Source organism: Ruditapes philippinarum, unplaced genomic scaffold (genome assembly GCF_026571515.1).
Source record: "Ruditapes philippinarum isolate M1 unplaced genomic scaffold, ASM2657151v2 ctg2284_1_1_1_1, whole genome shotgun sequence".
NCBI lineage: Eukaryota > Metazoa > Mollusca > Bivalvia > Venerida > Veneridae > Ruditapes > Ruditapes philippinarum.
In genome coordinates, this window is record NW_026864722.1 from 156,473 (window position 1) to 177,721 (window position 21,249).

At 33.6% G+C, this 21,249-nt stretch overlaps 2 protein-coding genes across 2 annotated transcripts in view; one reads left to right on the forward strand and one right to left on the reverse strand.

Moving 5' to 3' along the window:
- The window catches only part of LOC132726651 (uncharacterized), a 34,156-nt gene extending 31,563 nt beyond the window's left edge, over window positions 1-2,593 (reverse strand). The window contains exon 1 of the mRNA XM_060711994.1: window positions 2,240-2,593. Coding sequence (XP_060567977.1) covers window positions 2,240-2,468 — 229 coding nt within the window. The 5' untranslated portion in view covers window positions 2,469-2,593. The remainder of the gene's footprint in view (window positions 1-2,239) is intronic.
- A 13,698-nt stretch (window positions 2,594-16,291) lies between these two features.
- On the forward strand, window positions 16,292-21,032 carry LOC132726658 (galectin-4-like). Its single transcript, XM_060712001.1, has 3 exons — window positions 16,292-16,608; window positions 19,346-19,541; window positions 20,051-21,032. The coding sequence occupies exons 1-3, from the start codon at window positions 16,406-16,408 to the stop codon at window positions 20,180-20,182; spliced, it is 531 nt and encodes a 176-aa protein (XP_060567984.1). The 5' UTR covers window positions 16,292-16,405; the 3' UTR covers window positions 20,183-21,032.
- Window positions 21,033-21,249: the final 217 nt, after the last annotated feature.

Here is a 21,249-nt window from a genome sequence, read left to right on the forward strand (position 1 = left end):
TCCCAATTTTAATTCATAGTTTAATGTTTGTTCCTTTCTTAAATTAGTTTCGTAATTTGATTGCACTTGCAGTGAAGAAAAGACAATATCAGGGTGGGTTATCACAGGTAACATTACGTCATCGCTAATGGCTCGACCATCACTGAAAATGCATTTGTTATGTCTTCGCTATATCTTTCAATATTGGAAAAACAAACATATACCATGTCCAAGTCAATTATTTGCCGATTCAAGCGGTATATAACTTTTTCAACAATCGCAAAGCATCGGCTTTTCCAGTATACTCCGGATAAGAGGCCACGAATACATACCAAGGCAAGTCGGTCGGGGTTGTAAAGGCAGTGTTCGTTCTTGAGAAAGTAACAATTGCCATACCCCTTAGTATTGGGAGTATGTCCTGTGCTAACTTATTCTTTATTTTAATTGACCCGAGTCACATTAATTGAAAACAAGAATTAATTACTTAATATTGAAATTTTAAAATTGACGTCATAAGAAAAAAACATAATGGCGGAATCATGTGACTGAAGTAGTTCTAATGTATCACCATAAATTACGAGGTCTATTGCGAAGTAAAATCGTCAAGATCAGATTGCTTTGCCGGCTTATGGATTTTAGAAATATGTGGTCAGTACAATACTGATTTATATTAGACGAGTACACATCTATCATGCCGATATTGGACGAAGCGTTAGCCGGGCCTGATATCGGTTTTGCAAGCTAAAAATAAGTACTGTAAATGTAAAATTACACCTTTATTTCACACTACCAATTTTTGATAGAACTTTAATACCCCGAGTACAATAGGGATATGAAATCCTTTTTGGACTCTGAAAATGAAAACGAGGCCAGAAGAAGTACAACAGTGATTTGTTTAGGATTTTGGGCTATGAAAAAGCGGCTTGGTAGAGTGCGATATTGATTTGACATGAATTATTTGAACAGGCAAAATAAGAAATGATGCTTAATTGATAGGAACGGTTCCAACGTTGATTTGTAATTGGAGATCACATGGTGCAGACAATAGAAGTTCATTTGTTACATTTTAGTGTGAAATAAATGAATATATATGTCTCAATCTTTTTAGATTGGTTTTTATAAATTTTTATACATGTACCTGGACCTATAAATGAATGCATGGTATGAATAAATGCACGGCTTACTAATTTAAGTTCAAAAAATAGGACACGATACATAGATAATATCTGTAACATCCGACAACATTTCATTGTATCAAATAAAAATTTATATGTGAGATGTTATGAATACTATATTTAGAAACAAACGTCTTTTTTTAGGAACGTTAGTCATGAAAATTTGGTACATCTGTTTACACTTATAACCTTAACCATCCGATGTTGTGTAATGGTGTCGCCCTGCTTTCATATCGTTAATTAAAGTCAGAGCATGATTTTCTCTCCTTTACTCATCCTACATACATGATGTATACATGTATAAGGTCAGATACAATTAGAATCAGTAGCACGATTTTAAAGAGATTAGGGTAAATAGCATGTACACAGTGTAAACGAGATGTTCTTTTTAATTTACATAATGCGGTTTTTAAAAGTTTCGTTTACGATTTTATAATTATTATTTCACCTCGAAATGAAAGCAGCTTATATGGAAATTTAAGAAGCCATGTGAGACGAGTTTTTGAAAATATTATCATGTCCACCCTTGTTGTAACATATTTTGTACAAAGTTGTTGTGTAATGATATTCAATCTACTTTGTTCATGTACTACAGTGGTGCTCATTTGAAAGTTCATTTGAATGTTCATTTGACAGTTCATTTGAAAGTTCATTTGACAGTTCATTAACCCGACACACTGCGCTATAATACTATTTACATTTCATATACATTAAATGCCAATTATACCTTAGAAATCTTTAAAATGAACATACATATGTTAAATAATATTTACATAATGGATTTAAAGCATATTGAATAATTCTCACTGACATTTTGTAGCGCTGAATGAGAAATAATTAATCATAAAAATAGCAGAACGATAACTGAGTCATATTTTGACTTCCATACAAAAAACTAAATCACTATAACTGTACTAATTACCAAACAGCAAATTAAGTAAAAGACGGTGCATTTTAATGCCCAACTGGTACTTTTTCGGATATTGGTACAGGGCAACTAGAATAAAAATAAAAAGTTTGGAGAAATGGAAGTTATAGTATTATTCGGTCTAAATGGGCCTTTAAACAAAGTCAGATTCTTTTACCTGCAAGGATGACCCACGCCCACCCCTTATCTACAGGAGCCCAACTCTTGTCCTCTGGAGCCCAACTTTCACATTCCTCAACATCTTCAGTTACATCATGTAGTGCATCTTCGTCGTTATCTTTATTTAGCATTGTGGAATCAGCACCAACTGACATTTGTTCAACTTTATCATTAGAATTGAACGTTTTCCCATTTAATTCATTCTTTATCTTTGATTCTCTTTCCATCTTCTAATTTTATTACCAATTTATTGAAAAAATATAAATAGATCTGACTTATTCCGAGTTTTTACTAATCCATATTATATTCATTTCCAATATCTATCCAACAGTCTAACATAACGTCTGAAGCATGTTCCATTGAAATTGATTTCATCCTTACATTCTTTATAGTAATGAATAAAACACTGGTTATACATGTAGATAGATATATGGGTCATTAAACTATATGTATGAAAAGAACGCTATGCATTCCTCATTAACTTAGAGTGGATTTAATCCGTATCAAATAATGTTTGGTAAGGATAACCTCACCTATAAGATAATGGATTTGAATATCTATAATTATACATTACTGTAAGCGAGATTAAAATTATACTCGTGTCACTGGATTATTTAATAACTATTTTATACAAAATTATTCAATCAAATTAAAGGGAGACAATTAACCTTTATCTCAAATATAACCCCACCCTTTGAGATTTAGACCCTAAACACTTGTTTTTGTTTAAGAAATGTCACTTTTTCAGCGCCGCCCCTATCAGAAAGATACATTAGGGGTGCTAAAGGGGGATCTGCCCCCGTCTGCTTAGAGGTTTGAAGGGGGACAGTAGCCCCCTCATTGCCAAGAAGAGTGTGGACTTGTGAGAGGCTAAAATTGACCTCAGGTCGATCAGAAGGTAACGATTAACTAACGCTGAAAATCATTTGACTTTATCTCAATCCATTGAAAAGTTGCAGCACTGCGAAATCAGTTTGGATGGAAAAATAAACGCAATATAGTGATTTTGGGCAATTTTGAGATGTCCCCTCATTGCCATGGTAACAGGAAATTAAAGATTGAGCCTGCCGTTATAATGGCTATGGTCCAGTCAACAGTTTGTGCCAAGTTTAATGAATATTGAAGCATCGTTAATAGTTTCATAGCAATTTGAACTTGTAACTAGAGGCTTTTCAATGGAAACAGCCATTTTTCACAAAATGCTCATACAGTAATGGGTTAAGGAGTCTATGCAAATCTCTTCTGCTGCATTTCTTTGTGATGACAATAACACATAAAGAAAATGTAATCACTAATCAAATGCATAAAGGCCCATTTTGCCTTAGAAATGTTTTTTTTTTTCTAATTCATTTATTTATTTCTCAAAAGATTTTTCTTTTTGATGTACTTTTCAAAAAACAACTCATTGCCCAATTACCTGAAGACTTTTTACTGTTGTTCTTTTGCAAGTAGTGATTTACTATTTCTGAATTATATCTCGTGGCCACGAGATAAGGATTTTATTCTTAGCTGCTTGACCCAAAGTGCGGTGTTACAAAGCATCATTTAATGAAAGGCCGTGGTTTTTTGGTAGGACACTTGTCAAAAGTAATTAGCCAATATATGCGTGTTTCAAAAATAGATAAATGTAAAATGCAAATAATTTGGTGGCGTTCAAACATTTGACTTAATCGTATTTTATGCGCTGTCATGAAGTGAATACAGGAAACCGGAATTTGATTTTTATGCGGTTGCAAAATTAATGATGCATTAGTGTTGCATGTAACATGTTCATGCTGTCAATTTCTAACTTTTTTTCGCCACAAAATCTTCAGATGCTTCATTTTAAGAAATGCAATTTTTGCATACTTGTTTTGAAAAAAATCTTTCCAAATTGCTAAATTAGAAACTTCAAAGATGCAATTCACGCATGAAATTCAGTAAATAGTCATGAATACAATTCAAATCAATGATGAAGTGCTTACAAGTAATAAGATTCATGACCTTTGTTTTGTTTCAAAAACACGATACAGTTTTACCTGTTAGAATGACCCATGCCCACCCTCGGTCTACTGGAGGTCCAGTTTGATCATCGTCAGTGTCATCATCCATTTCTTGAAGTGTGGTATTGTCTGTTTCCTTGCCTATCATCCCGCAATGTTCTTTCACTATTCCTTGTTCCACTTCCTTATTTACATCATTTGTTTCTTCATTCGATTCAGATTTTGTCTTAATCTGAACTTTACCGTCAACGATCTTCATCTTTTATAGGCTTATCAAAGATGCTTGAAATATTTGCTAAGAGCTTTCAGCTTAGATACGTGCGTACGCCGCAAGGCTTTGTGGTAGAATATGAATCTGATGAAAACTTTTGAATTTTATGCCATACGTTATGTGCTTACTTTGCTTACTTTGCAATTTTGGAAGGACGAGCCATGCTAAGCTGTCATGTTAATGACCGCGTATCGAACATTAACGTAATATAGAAATGGGTCATTGGTTCACGGGACCATTTTTCAAACCGACCGTATTGAACTAGTCTTTCTTCATCTGATATTGCCGTGATGTGTTCGTGAACAAAAAAAAAACAACATTCATTAAAATGTTCAGTAAGGTCACCATGACATTGTGCCTCAAATATAGTATAAAATGTAATGTGTTTTTTAAGTAACAGAATTAGAACGTGCCTTTGAAAGCAGTAGGGGGAAATCCGGGTGAAATAATTAGGTTAAAATCTGCATACAGCGGTCAAAGATGCATGTATCTTGTTCTAGTGCCCCTCAGTAATGTAAAATTTAAGTTCGTTTTAAAATTATGTCTATTGAATGGTAGATTTTCTAGCCTATGCATGCATACTAGATTTATCTCTTTTTTGTCTGTTTAATATTGTTTCTTTCTCTTTTTAATTAATTCATCTTTTTATTTATTTTATATTATTTTATTTATTTATTTATTTATTTATTTATTTATTTATTTATTTATTTATTTATTTATTTTTATTTATTTATTTATTTATTTATTTATTAACAAGCAAACATGTTTGTTTTAATTTAAAAAAAAAGAATACTTCCAAAATCCTTGTATGAAAGAAATATGGTAGTAAATTGCCTTAAAAGTGAATAAGGCATTACAAAGTCATTGTTAAACGGATAAAAACAAACTTAAAATAGGATTAGGTTTTTTTTTGGTCCCGCAACATTGTATTCTATTTACGTACAATATTCATGCGTGTTAAATAGCAGAGTAGCAGAGACATCACATTTTAAAAGTCTTTTGGAAATCGACCATAAAATTATGGAAGCAATATAATTTTACTATTGATAAATTTTATTCAAATATTTCATGACATATATAGCTTTATACCCTTTAACTAATCCAAATTATCAACCTAACCAAATTTTAGATCGAGGCGAAAGAGATTTTTAAAAAAATGAAACTGTTGTTAATTATGTAAACGTATGTGCATATTTAATCCTGATAGACACGTTTCGTATTTTTTGCGTATTTATTTTGATGACAATGCATACATGATAGTGTTAATTTGGATACTCAGACATCTTCCATGTAATAAAAAGAAAATTTTCAACACGTTGGCCCACTGTGAAATAACTTTTCTTAGACTGTACATTTCTACTACCTCTCTCGTCGTCCCCTACCGCCCAACCGCCAACCCCCCCCCCCCCCAAAAAAAAATAATAATTATAAGCCCTAGTTTAAAGAGACTATACTCAAGCGCTTGTCTTGTTTTTACACACGATTAAACTGAATTTTCTTTTCCAGATTTATGTTTCATGGTCGCTGTGAAGAGCCACTGTACGCTATGGAAGTCATTGGATGCTAGGGAAAGTCAATGGTTGCTACGGAAGTCATTTGTTGCTAAGGTGGTTCACTGGTTGGTATGGAAAGCCAGCGGTCGCTATGAAGAGGGGTTATAGCCGTTTTAGAAAGTCAGCAGTCGCTAGGGGATGTCAGTGGTTGCAGTGGGAAGTCATATAGTCACGGACAGTCACTGGGTGCTCAGGAAGTCTATGGTGGTCAAGGAAATCACTGCTTGCTATGCGAGACACTGATCGTTGTGGGGAGTCACACCAGTGTCTCGCATAGCAAGTAGTGACTTCCCATGGCCACCATAGACTTCTTAAGCACCCAGTGACTGTCCCTGACCATCAGTGACTTCCCACAGAAACCACTGACATCCCCTAGCGACCGCCTTCTTTCAACAACAGCCATGACCTCTCCATAGCGACCGCTGGCTTTCCATAGCAACTAGTAAACCACCTTAGCAACCTATGACTTCCATAGCAACCGCTGACTTTTCTTAGCAACCAATGACTTCCATAGCAACCAGTGACTCTTCATTACGACCACGGACAACCGTTGCAACAACTGACTCCCCACAGCAACCACTGTCTCACATAGCAAGCAGTGACTTTCCGTGGCCATCATAGACTTCTTAAGCACCCAGTGACTGTCCGTGACCATCAGTGACTTCCCACAGCAACAACTGACTTCCCCTAGCGACCGCCGACTTTCCACAACAGCCATAACCTCTCCATAGCGACCGCTGGCTTTCCATAGCAACCAGTAAACCAGCTTAGCAACAAATGACTTCAATAGCAACCGCTGACTTTTCCTAGCAACCAATGACTTCCATAGCAACCAGTGACTCTTCATAACGACAACGGACAACCGTTGCAACCACTGATTCCCCACAGCGACCAGTGTCTCGCATAGCAAGCAGTGACCTCCCATGGCCACCATAGACTTCTTAAGCACCCAGTGACTGTCCGTGACCATCAGTGACTTCCCACAGCAACCACTGACTTCCCCTAGCGACCGCCGACTTTCCACAACAGCCATAACCTCTCCACAGCGACCGCTGGCTTTCCATAGCACTTCGGGGTCAAACGCACCTTTAAATATGCTACATATCAACGCACTTTGGGTTCCAGAGTTCTGAAGGTGTCGATTGAGTTCTGCTTAAAGATCCTGTATGTTGTGATCAAAGTGGTATACCACACTAAGTGAAATTTTATATATTAACATAATTATGCAAATAAAACAATTTTCAAACATCGAAGACTATGTAAAATATGTACTGCAAATATTTGTGCATATATGTAATCATTAAATTATATGCATTCATTTCTCATTGTAAAAATTGACATAAACTTTATGGAAAATAAATGTTTTAATAACCACCCTTTATTTACATGAAATGTTAAATTCGGTAAAATCTTTATAGATAATGCTTTTTGGAACCTACAATATTGATAAATCTTATTTTGAGCATCATATTTATGATTTAAAATCATAAGAAAATTGTGTTACAGGATCTTTAAATACCGATTTCTGACTTACATTCCAGTTGCGACATTGGAATATTTTAGGTGGACTTTAAGACGACGGTCGACACTTATATGCATCATTGTGCGTTCTTACTAAGAGCCATTTACATTCTGATGTGTGCAATTCTTAAGTTTTACCACTTGAACTATCTAAACATAACTTGACCATATAATAAAATCCCAAAGTATGTGATGGCCGGTTGCGGCCATTTCCAACCCGCAAGAAACTTTATTGTTTTATCATAAGATGGCATCCATATTGGAAGCCATCTTAAATGTTTATTTTCCCCCAGTAATGACAGACTGACCCGGCCTGATTTTCTTTTCAATCTACATTATTCAACATACTGGAAAGAACTACGTGTATAACTAATTACAAATATAATTCAGGAATGTTACCTCCCTTTAAGGTAAATCTAAATTTTTAATGGATCCACAACAGATCCTATCGTATAAGGAACCGGTTTCTTATTAAATGGACATACGTGTGACATGCAATCTCTACAATTATTGGCACATAACTCTAGTTCATGAGTAAGACTTAAAAAATATGTAATCTAATGTATTATTACACTCAATACGCATCATACATAGAGGATATTAAATGAGTGTAGTGTAATACTAAATTTATTGAACGAGTTGAATAAGATCATATTATGAGAGCCTCTGGTGAGCATAACATTGTTTTATTCAACGAGTTCAATAAATTTAGTATTGAATCTACACAAATATAATATTCTTTTTATCACATATATAAAATAAGAACAGTCAAATGTTAAAATGAGTAATTTTCAATGACGAGCCTATAGTGTAACGCTAACATTAGCGCGCTTTAACGCTATGTTTCTATATAGCGCAAATGACGTCACGTCAAAGTGTTATTACACTAGTGTAATATCGTTTTTATTACTATGACTTTATTACACTCCTGCGCCACTGTTTATGTAATAAATACTTATACTGAGAGGCCACCATCCTATGAGAGAAGTAATTGAATATAAAACATATTTATGATGCATTTTAAATTGCAAAATAATATATCGTCTGCTATAGGCAGCCGGCTAAATACGTTTCTTTATTTATTTTTTAGTTCACAATTGCCATTTAGGTAGAACGCGACACTTTGCGAACTTTCGAGTAGCGTCTTGAAAATTGACATGATGCAGAAAGTTGACCATATTTCTGATTAGATTCCGTTGATTTTATTCCAATAGTTTCACACACGACGTCAAAGTTAAACATCACAGATTAAAACCAAACCAGGTTGTATCAAAAATGTCCCGAAATATGAAGAATACTGGGTGTCTGCCAAGCAGCTTGGTACCTGGCAAGACGCTGAGATACTATCACTTGGTGTTTGGTCTCGTTTTATGGCTGCTTTAATACAATGTACACCATTTTAAATATAGATTATAATAAAATAATCATTTGGATATTCTTTTGGAAATATTTCATGGGCAAAAAAAATATGATAAATTTATATATTATGATGATTTATATGACGAATAGTAAATATATTATCGAGGGAGAAAACATAACAGTCGATTAACAAGTAGTCACTAACCAGTGTTTATTGGCAAACACCAGTCTTTTTTCTTCTTTGTCTATAGTGTTATGTATGCAACATATTACATGTATATAATTTATATCTGACCAGTTGGTATTTCCAATATTATCATTGCTCTATTTTTAGAACATAAACTACATGTATGTACTAGAACGTTCTTAGCTGTTGTAGAAAACTCATGCATTATATTTAGATAGAAATTTCTGGAATGATCTTTATTGGTGAAGTTGCTAGATTATGATTACTGTAGTAAATGGAAGACTATTCTAGAAACTTCTTAGTTAATATATATAAGGAGACATTTTTCATTACTTTTACCTTTTAAGTCATCAGTGATCTTTTAAGTCATCAATATATTTGGAGTATTATTCAACTTGGAAATTAAGTGATTTATTGGAGCTTGGATTATTTTAAAATAGTTAAAATTATTCTTGTGGATTTTATTGTGGGAATTTATTCTAAAGTGTTCTTGGATTTAACTTGGATTAAACTGTGCTATTCAAAAAGGGATCATTCCAGGATCAGACTAGACATTCGAATTTTATATTTTATATTTGGACTTCAGGTATTTGTACACATAATTTGTTGTTTTAATTTTCTTTAATAATTTTTCTGTAATAAATTTGTTATTGTTACAAGTTTGTTGCTGGCTTTTCTTTCTCGTTACGCCTGGCTCGTAACAATAGTGACAAAATCACGAGGAGTTTTAGAATTCATAATATACACTGTCGATTTATGAAGAAATATCATCTTTTTATCTAAAATATGATGATTGCTGTATTATAAATTCGGTTTGAGTTTTATTTTGTACAAAAGTTAATACAGGGTCATACAACCTGTCAAAAATCTCTATAACTGATAATGTGCACGGCTGCTGTCAATTTACTTTTACGCTACAAAAAATGATGCTTGCTGTTATGTAAATTCGGCCGAACAACCGTTTATATCCTGTCAAAAGTTTTGAAACTAATATAAATGTATGTTATATCGGGCAATGTATCTCATACTAACAAACATTTATATATAATCCGTTTGTTGTTTGTTGTAATGTATAATACTTAATATTATCTGCATTATTATTTCTGGTATTACAGGTCTTCCATTATGTATCAATTCCCTTTAACGGCAAGCTACAACATTAATGCAAGGGAGATTAATATTTGATTGTTATAAAATGTAAACTTTACACGGTTATTTTCACTTATCTATAAACTAAAAGAGAGAAAATTTTGAACTTTTAAGTTGTTACATCGCAGAGCTTTGTACGATCAATATTCATTCTGAGTATGGTTACAGAACACTTCAGTAACTTATTTAAAGAGAAGCCATCGATGTTTTTTTTTAAATGACGAGACTAGAATATTTTTTGTCTTGAGAATTTTGTTCTCGGTTGATGTGGGTCTGGTGCAAAAATTCAAGATGACAATGATAATATTATTTCCCCCCAGATGAATGATTTCAATGTTATTTAAATTGAGCATAATACATGTATGTATGGTAAGTCAAAATGGAAAGAGTTTCGGGCTTGGATTCGCACAAAACTTAATTTTTAGGACATTTTTCATACATCATGTTTATAAGTCACAAGGAGCTCATTGTAATAATGTAGATGTTGGGACATATATAAACATTAAATAGATTTGTATGTATTTGTGACTCTGCAAAAAAAGGTTAGAAAAATTAAAAATCAAATCGGTCCATTAAGTAATGTTCACAGAATAATGCGTGTAAGAAAATTGACCCATTCTCCTACATCCTGCCCCCTACCCCCACCCCTTACAAACACACCCTCTCAAAAAAACCTCTAAAATATAAATCCCTATCGATTTGATCTCTTGGTGTCTTTTAATTTCTTTTTAATTTTAGTTGTTTTCACAGTAGTACTTAATTCTTTGTCTTTGACTTCTATGTGATCTTAATAGTTTCCTTTTTCTACTCTTTGAAATAAAAACATAGAATTCTAGAATTTCTAACTTATTTGTTAAAGTCAGAAGGCAAATTTCAGTTTTTATATTGGCCAAATTTTACATTTAAAAAATTATACTTGATTGTTATTTGTTTAGGAGAAGAATATTCACGAATGTTATTCAAGATCATTTTTCACTTATTTTAACAAATTTTAAGTATTTCAACTATTTATATTTTATCCTTTTCTCTTATCAACTTCTTTATTCTGGGTAGACAGCCATCTTAAGTCGATCAAAACAAAGAATTAATTTTCTTAAAACAAACTTGACTGATTAAACTTGTAACATATTTATTTTAGCTCGATTTAAGAAATAATATATCCCAAACAGTGATTTTATCGCTCAATAACATCACTGTTTCGAGTTCGGATGCGAGGAATTATATCACGAGGGCGTAGCCCGAGTGATATAATAATGCGCATCCGAACGACAAACAGTGATGTTATCAAGCGATAAAATCACTGATTTGGATATATTATTTCGATTCTAACACGAAATCAACAAATAAATGTTGCCGTACTTGATAGTTAATCAAAATTGCGCCTGATTTGTTTCCGTACTTATGCTATAGCAACTATTATGAATAAGGCAAAACCTCATTTTGCGAGTTTGACAGAATTTGTAATACATTCCACTTTTATGACCAATTTTATAAAAACCATCGGCGGGCACATTACTAGAGACTACAAATAACACATTTTCGTCCGTACAATTCACCCAACACTATTACACACTAATATTTACTGTAGAAATATGGCCATTTTATTTCAGACTTGTACAAAATACATCGTATTTATGATATCTTAATTGAATCCATACGTCGAAGACTATAACTTCACTTTAAATTGAATTTCGGGATTTATAATTCCATTCGGGATATCGTGAAACGGGAACATACAGGAAGTTGATATTGACTCGGCGTCTATTTCTATTTACTTAATATTTTATTAATAAGTTGAGTAAATGTAATTATTTTGAATGTAATTTACCAAAAGAAAAAAGTGAAGTATACATGAATCAGTCAAAATTTTACGTACTTTACACATATTTTAAATCACACTGCAAATACTATTCAGACAGTACTAAGAACAGTTTAACCTGTGTCAAAGACCATCTCCGAATAAAAATCACCCTGTTGATACTTGATAGTGATCAATCTTAGCAAATACTCGTTGAATATATAGTACAGAGGAACCTCAAAATAAAAACAACTAGTCTATGAAGGCCATGATCGGGCTTACTTTGCAGGTCCATTGTTCACGGGTTTGACTGTAATCACACACTGAGTATATCTTACACAGTAAATTTTATCTATTGAGATCACTACACACCGAAAACTACTCTACCAATGAACATTACTCGCCGATAACTAATCTATCAGTAAACACTACTCACTGAGAACTACTCTTCCTCTGAAAACTACTCACCAACAACTACTCTATAAATGAACACTTCTCTAATGGACTATTCTATCAGTGAACACTATTCACCGAGAACTACTATATAAATGAACACTTCTCACCGAGAACTACTCTACCAGTGAAAACTACTCTTCAAGTGAACACTACTCATCGAGAACTCATCTGCCACTGAATACTTCTCACCGAGAACTACTCTACCACTGAACACTACTCACCGAGAACTCATCTACCACTGAATACTTCTCACTGAGAACTACTCTACCACTGAACACTACTCACCGAGAACTAATCTGCGACTGAATACTTCTCAATGAGAACTACTCTACCACTGAACACTACTCACCGAGAACTAATATACCACTGAATACTTCTCACCGAGAACTTATCTACCACTGAACACTACTCACCGAGAACTCATCTACCACTGAATACTTCTCACCGAGAACTACTCTACCACTGAACACTTCTCACCGAGAACTACTCTACCAGTGACAACTACTCACTGAGAACTACACTACCACTGAACACTTCTCACCGATAACTACTCTACCAGTGACAACTACTCACTGAGAACTACTCTACCACTGAACACTTCTCACCGAGAACTACTCTACCAGTGACAACTACTCACTAAGAACTACTCTACCACTGAACACTTCTCATCGAGAACTACTCTACCAGTGTTATTTTATAAAGACACATCTTTAATTTGACTAAGTTGTCAGTTAATATGTTGTCATTACCTAAGTTGTCACATTTAAGCTATCTGAAAATTGAATCATGCAAGGAGCAGGACGTGAAGTAGTTGCATATGTGGTTCAAATTTGACAAAATGGCTATGGAGTCATGAATATTTACAACACTCGTATGTATTTTCTTCAGATAAATTGGTTTATATGTTATTTTGAAAATTTATAATATGTTCTTTCTTAAGGCAATGATTATGGCACACACAGCTTCTGATATGACAAAGTTATTGGAGATATAAACTGGCCATATTTTGAGAATCCGGGGCACTTTTTACACTCATTTATTTTCATTTGTATGTTTTGAAGATCATAAAACAAGAAAAAATATGTTTCTGTTCATATTGTGTAAATGTTTTAATTTGCCATGTCCAAGTAAAGGTGAAATACACACACATATCTTATTCAAAGGCATTTTATTTGAAAACTTGTAATTAAAGCGTTTACTGTAGCAAATTTATTATCATTTTAGTCAAATATAAAACTGCAAAAGGATTCAACGAAGATCATAATTATAAGTATTAGATATTTCCCTGACAATTCTATACAATTGTCTTATTTTACTTCCTTTAAAATGCTTCATATGACTTTGACATTTTTGGGGGTTTCTTTATTCAGTTTTCAATTGGTACGACCACGACATGTCTTGGCTTGGTTGCCCTCTAATGCATTTTGTTCGGTGCCCTACTGAGTGCCTTTGCGGTAGTCTAGTGTAGTGACTGGATTTTGCATTCTCTTAATGTCGCCTTCAAACGCATTGTATTGTTTTAAGCAAATATTTAGATCAATTCTTTCACAATAGAAGCTGCTTAATCTATGTTTTAGTACATAGTGTCACAGGAAATTACTAAAAGCTTTCCGTTTATTCCCGGATTTACATCTGCATTTCCTTTCATCAATTTGTATGACACTCTTTTTAATGTATTTTGGACACATATATAAGTAGAATGTGTGCATTAAATGAACTCTCTAGTTTTATAGACAGTTTCTTCATAAATAAATTATGTAAAAGTGTCAAAAATTAAATTAAAAAGAGTTGAAACACTTTGGAAAACAATTTTGGAATTAGTGTGCTGCTTGATTTTTTAATAAAATCAAGGTACAATCGTTTTGAAAATAAAAATACATTTAGTTTCTTTTTAATATTATAAGTTTATCGAGAAAAATGAATATTTTCGGGGCAGTATTTGTTCTATTTCAACTACACATACACGACATTGACGGACTTGTATATGCAGGATACAGTGCTGTAACCATACAGGAGGGTATAAGTTCGCTAGATAGGCACCGATGTGCTGAAACTTACGTCGGGTTCGAGTATATTGGGCACGTATTAACGCCGGACGGCGTGTGTACGGCAGTCCAGTATGGATGGTCAGGCGAAATGTCACCAGGCTCGGAATATTTAAAGAAAACCTGGAATTGCAATGAATTTGACACTCCGGTATGATATACACAATTATATACATACTTGTACTCTATTCGAGCTCATCTTCTTCAAGAATGAACAATTCATATCCGTAATAGTTTTTATGGCGAAAAGGTCGTCGTTTTCTGTAGCATATGCCCAAAATCAACATTTACAATTAATGTCCAAAAAATTTCACAATTTTATGCATGTTTTGTAACCTTGTTAAACTTCAGCTTTTCGTGAACTTTAACGGAGTCAATCAGAAGAAAGGCCCTTTCTTTATGGAACGACCAAGTAAGAAGGGACCAGATCATTACTTCAACTCTAATCATAATAGCACAACATTTTCATTATTAAAATAAAATCACGTAAGAAAAATGACCCAACTGATGTCAATAGATAGAATATCCTAAGAGAACATGTTTACATATTTTCATACTGCAATGATTAAACATTTTTACATGTTTTTATATTGCAATGTATGACAATAGATTGGATGTCGTTAAAGATCATGTTTACATTTTTCAGATTGCAATGTAAATTTGTATTACCAAACTCCTTACACACTGATTTGATTAGCCTTGCTTCACAAACTGCACGTTACCATAGGAAACGGCATGTGACTTCAAAACTGAGGCTGCTGAAACGACGCCACAAAGACTGTTTCAGTCGGAAATGTTCTTTTTTGTGACAAAACAAATATTATTACGGCTTTAATGGAAAGATTGAAACCTATTTTATTGATAAACAGAATAAAATTTTCGCCGCAATTTTAAACAGTTTACACATCATACTTCCATTTTAATAAGAGTTACAATCTAAAATGAACATTACCAAACTGATCCGCATAATAATATTTATATATTTTCTTATTTTCTTTATTCAATGTAAGTGTTGTGGTCAGCAAAAAGTTGAAATTCAATTACATTAACAAAAAAGGACATCATAAAAAAATTACTGTACTAAATTTTATTAAAATTTCAATGTCATTGGTCTGTGAAGCAAATCAGTGGGACCACGGAATTATGGGAATAGAAGTTTGATGTTTTACAAAATATTGGATCACTTACAATACCATGTTCATCGTTTTGTGAGATTTAGGTGTATAATTATTCAGACTTAATATTGTAAAAGGTCACGTTACATGTTTACAGATTGCTATGTACTAAAGAACATGTTAACATGCTTTTAGATTGCACTGTTTTACAAGTACATGTATAGCATTTCGAAAAATCCTAAGAATCGCCGTTCAGCCGAGTATTCGAACATAATGTACTCTTTCCTAATGATTATTATGTTTACAACCCAAGAGCCTAGAGCTTCGTATAGAGATAGTATTTTATTTCTATACATAGGTAACCCGCAAAAAAGTATTTTAATTCTATATATAGGTAACCCGCCAAAAACATGGCGGATGGCGTGCTTCGTAGGCAGTATGTATTTTATCGTCCATTTTGTTATCATGTACTCTTGAATTCTCCGTTTTTGATTGGCTTAGAGCAGGTGGTGTGCGAGTAAAAATGACCAAATTTTGTTAATTGTATATAACGGCGGCAATAATACTGTTTGTCTATGATAATATGAAACTGACGTTTCATTTTATGCGCCACCACCATCTTAAAATGCAAAACGGGTATAAATATCGAATATAACAGTCAGTTTGCCACGGAATGGTAAATATCACGATTGTTATATTAAATAATAGATTTGAATGCCGTAAACACTATGTTAACATGCTTTAGATGTAACAGATTGAATGTCGTAATAGACCATATTTACAAATTGTCTTGTATCTTAATATGTTTCCAGATTACATTGTTCAAAGTAAACAATAGCAATTATATAAGGTACGAGGCACCAATACCTGGTGAACTGGTGACCGGAAGTAGCATTGAGGTTGTATTTATACCCCAGGAGCCGTGGAATCAGTAAGCCATATTTACGTTTAAAATTCTCAAATTTTATTAAATATTTATTATGTTAATGTCAAACACCAGAAATGGTTCTTTTAGATATCCCATACTAAACAGATTAGAGAAAAGAATATCTATCGCTCTACCTATCTCTCCAACTACCTACCTGCTTTTTACACATCAGTTGTGATATCTTGCATATCAAACCTGTGTTTCCGTTCGGAAATTTCATTTAGGCATGAGGGGTGCCAGATGAGTCACGTGCTATACAATGGTATGCTAAGGATGACATAATTTGGCCGTTATGAATGAAGTTGTAATTATTACGCTGTTGCCAGAAAATAGTCATAAATTTTATAGGAATCTGTTTTTAAGGTAAAACGAATTTAAAATATGATGGAATATGGTAGTATATGCAAGAAAAATTATCTGCCATATATCTGCGGTTCGGATCAGAATATCCATCCCCCGTGACCTGCCAATCGCCCGTAACGTGGCAAGCCACCATTCGGAACTGCCTCGCCTATTATCTATAATCACCTCGGAAATAATACGGATTGAAAATAGTTCTACCACGTGGTTTCAGATGTAAACAGAAACAGAGATAATGTAAAACGAATGTATAAATTTGACATTCAAAAGAAAAGTAAAGTCTGTTTCGGTACTCTTATGATTGAAAAAATATGTCTAATAACAATTGTAATTTACATATGCCCACTAATGTACAATTTTAAACAAATCCGACTAAATGTCGACAGGTTAGTGTTTGGTACTTTCGGTTTCTACAACCATAATAATAAATAAAGGAATAATGTATTGTGTTCTTTTGTAGCTATGAATTCACTTATTTGTTTACATGATTATAGTTTCTTAGCGTAGCATAGACCAAAATACCACATCCGTTCTGTGTATTTATACTATTGTGTTCGAGATCCTTATCCGAAGACTGACGGAAAGGGCCGAGTAGTTGCGATTGGGCAAGCCTCGTTGCCGCCCAATGGGCGGGTTGTAACACCGCAAAACGTCCGTACCGCAAAACGTACGCGTTTGGAAGTTTTGCGTCGCATATCGTACACATGTTGACATTTTGCGGTGCATATCGTACTTGGTACGTTTTGCGACGAGAGTGGGTCTTTGCGTCGCATATCGTCCATATTTTCTGTATTAAAATATATTCATTATAAACGTTACTTTTATTGGTTCTGTCACTTTCATATTGTTTCATGTACAGATATGACGAAATAAACATTAAAGTGCAATATTTTTGTGATCCTATATAATTCTGACTTTTTTTTTTTTTTTTTTTCTTCTCAATTTTTATTTTAAAAAAAGAAATATACTTAAGCCGAGGATGTTTTTCGAATAGATTTTTTTTATGGAATGGAACCAAGCAGCAGCAGCAGCAGCAGCAGAGATATAAAAACGATGTTATTGAAATAAATGTAATATTATAGACATACAGAAAATGACGGCAATACGGACGGACAAACCGGGGATTATTAAGCTTTGCTTTTGACAATAGCTTTTCATATAATTGGATCAAGACGAGGGTATGAATTTTTGTCCCTTTGTTGACTATGGAGGTTTGGTCCTACCGTTCATTTTTACGGGTGATGGATGGGGGCTTTTGACAGCGTAGTCATATTTGAGCGAGAGAGCTATATTATCATGGTGATGGGGCCGTTAAGTCGCCTAGTCATAATTCAGTAAGAGAGTTTTTGTCGCGGAGGGGGGGGGGGGGGTGGAGATGGCTGTGCTTTTAGCCGCCTAGTCATATTTGAGAGAGAGAGAGAACTTGGCCAGAATCTGGGTAACTGATATCAGTACTCAATTCTACGTCTGAAATGGGCATCAATATCCAAATATCTGTAAATGACAAAGATTATGGTAATTTAAGCAAAATTCAATAGCGACCTTGAGGTCAAGGTCATTTCAAGGTCAATATTATAGTTTAACTATTCAAGATGTCCGTCCTGTCATAAATGTATGAATGACATCTGATCATTGATAACAAAGAAATGGCAGTTTTATCATAATTCAATAATTTGACTTTAAATATGTCTTTACTTATTAATCAAAGGCAAATAACTCTTGACATATTCAGCCGTTTTAGCTCATAAATGAACTTGATCGAGACCTTATTGTTATACATATTCTGTATATAAAAAAATTAAGAATGGAAAAAAACGAAAGCACTATCAAGGTGAAATATAGTGCGTTTATTTTTAATATTTATTTATTTTTTTTTTTTTTTTTTTTTTTTTTTTGTTAAATTTAGTCAACTTTGTTGAGATTTTATGGTCATAGATATTCTGTTGAAAATTGTCAAGATTGAAGAAGAAATGAAAGCGTTGGAGTGGTAACAATGTGAAATGTAATTCAATGGCAGATAACTCTGGACATATTGGATGCTAGAGTGGTAGCAAGCTAACTTTGGATGGACAGACAGACATGCACATACTCAGGTGAGCTAAAATTAACACATAATAACAACTGAAAATAACTGGTCAAAATTAACGAAGATGATATAAACTTTAAAATATGGACGTTATGCGGCAGGACCATGTCTTTTTTGCCGCAAAATGTGGACGATATGCGCCGCAAAACGTCCATATACGTACGTTTTTCGGTACGGACGTTTTGCGGTGTTACAGCAGGTCCCCTCGGAACTAATATTCCGATCTGAATCGCAACAAATGACATTATTCATCCTGAAATTGTTCTTACTAAACTATATCAAATTCATTTTTAGGATTGTTTTAAGTCTGTATGACGACAGTGGGTCAAATAATGTCCTACATACATCTTTTCGGAGTGACTTAGACTTGATCCACTTCAATTCTATAGTATCTGGACAATGGGCGGACATGAAACATGCTAATGGCGTCGAAATTAAGTCAGGCAGCGCTGCAAAGTTAACGGTGGAAATTCTTACGGATACATTAAAGGTGCGTTTTGCTCTTCTTCTATGCACGTGCTCTGATCTGTTTAATGAGTGTGCGCATGCGCATGATAACTCGCATTTTTTGGTTGAATTGCACTGAACATAATGTATTTCTTAAAGTTAAAGGTTGTGTTCTATATTTCTATATGGAAAGAATATCTCAAAACTGGTATCATTTTATCATAATATTGGCTGCCCATACTTTTTGTAATACAATTATAAATCTTTTACAAAATTCTAACAAAAGCTTCCTACACTATGGTTGTATGTATGTTGTATAAAAATATCAAACAAGAAAAGGGCACGCAGAAACTGCCGCTTGACCACAATACATTATCCGTTCTGTTCTGTGTATTCTTACTATTGTGTTCGAGGTTCTTACCCGAAATTTGACGGAAAGGTCCGAAAAGTTGCGATAGATTTTATGTTACAAAATCGTTACCAGTTTTCGGTTTAAGCAGACGATGTTGTTTTTACTCGCTTTACATAATTATTATTTCTTTCCTGTTTTAGGTGTCTGTGAACGGCAAAGAGAAATACAATTACCAAGCTGTACTAAGTCCTAGTGTGGCACGAAAAATACGTTTCTTTGCTGCTTTGGGGTCAAATTGTTTGTTAAAGAGCATTTGTTTTAAAGACTTGTAAATAAACGTTAGTCCAAAGAAAAAAAGACCGTCGCAACAATGTGCTTAAAATACTTAGAATAATACAATCATGTATATCAAAAACAAAACTGCAATTACACAAACGCTAGTGTTACTGACAAATTTTACATTGTTATATTTTGATTTCAATACCATGCATTTCTTGGCATGTTTGATGGATAAACTATATATTTAACAACATTTTGTTTCTCTCCAATATCATTTTATGAAATTTGAAATGTTTTAGCGTCTGGAGCTCGGATGTTAGTAAGATGTAAGTCAGGAAAGGTTATATTTAGTCGGGTAACATTTGTTTATTGTCAGATATGTTATTTTGTTCTTTCTCTCAGTATTGTTTTATGTTTTGGCACATTAAGCATTCGGAACTCCTCGGCTATAATTCATAATAACCTTGGAGTTAATATAGATTGAAAGTAGTTCTAGCTGTTAACAGGAACAGAGAGTGTAATCTTCGATTATGTAAATCGAATGTATATATTTGACATACAGAGGGAAATAAAGTCCTTTCGGAACAAATATGATTGAAAAGTCTATCAGCCATTTTTAATTTACAAATGCCAACAGATGTACAATTATAAACAAATTCGATTTAATATCAACAGGTTGGTATTTTGTACTGACGGTTTCTACAATCATAATATGTACTGTTTCGTATGACACCTGTACTCATTTTACTGCTGTTCCAGTACTGGTACTGGTTGGTTCCAGGAAGAGGACTCGAAAGTGATTAATATAAGTTGCTAGAACTTGTTTCGCAATAAATATGCTTAAATAAATATGTTTAAATCAACAGATGTTGAATGCTTAAAATTGAATTTCAATGTTTTACAAAATGGGTTGTTGTTGTTTTTTTTTCTTTTTTTCAGGTACAAGAAATTATTATGTTAGTGTTATGCAAGCATTGCTAACATTTCTATATGTATCATAAACTTAGATATCTCATATATATGCAAGTAAACCACTTTTACTTTGGCCGAGTATCTTTATTTAAAGATACTTCTTGATTCATACAGAGATCTCCTTGAAACCAGGTGATAGACTGTCTGT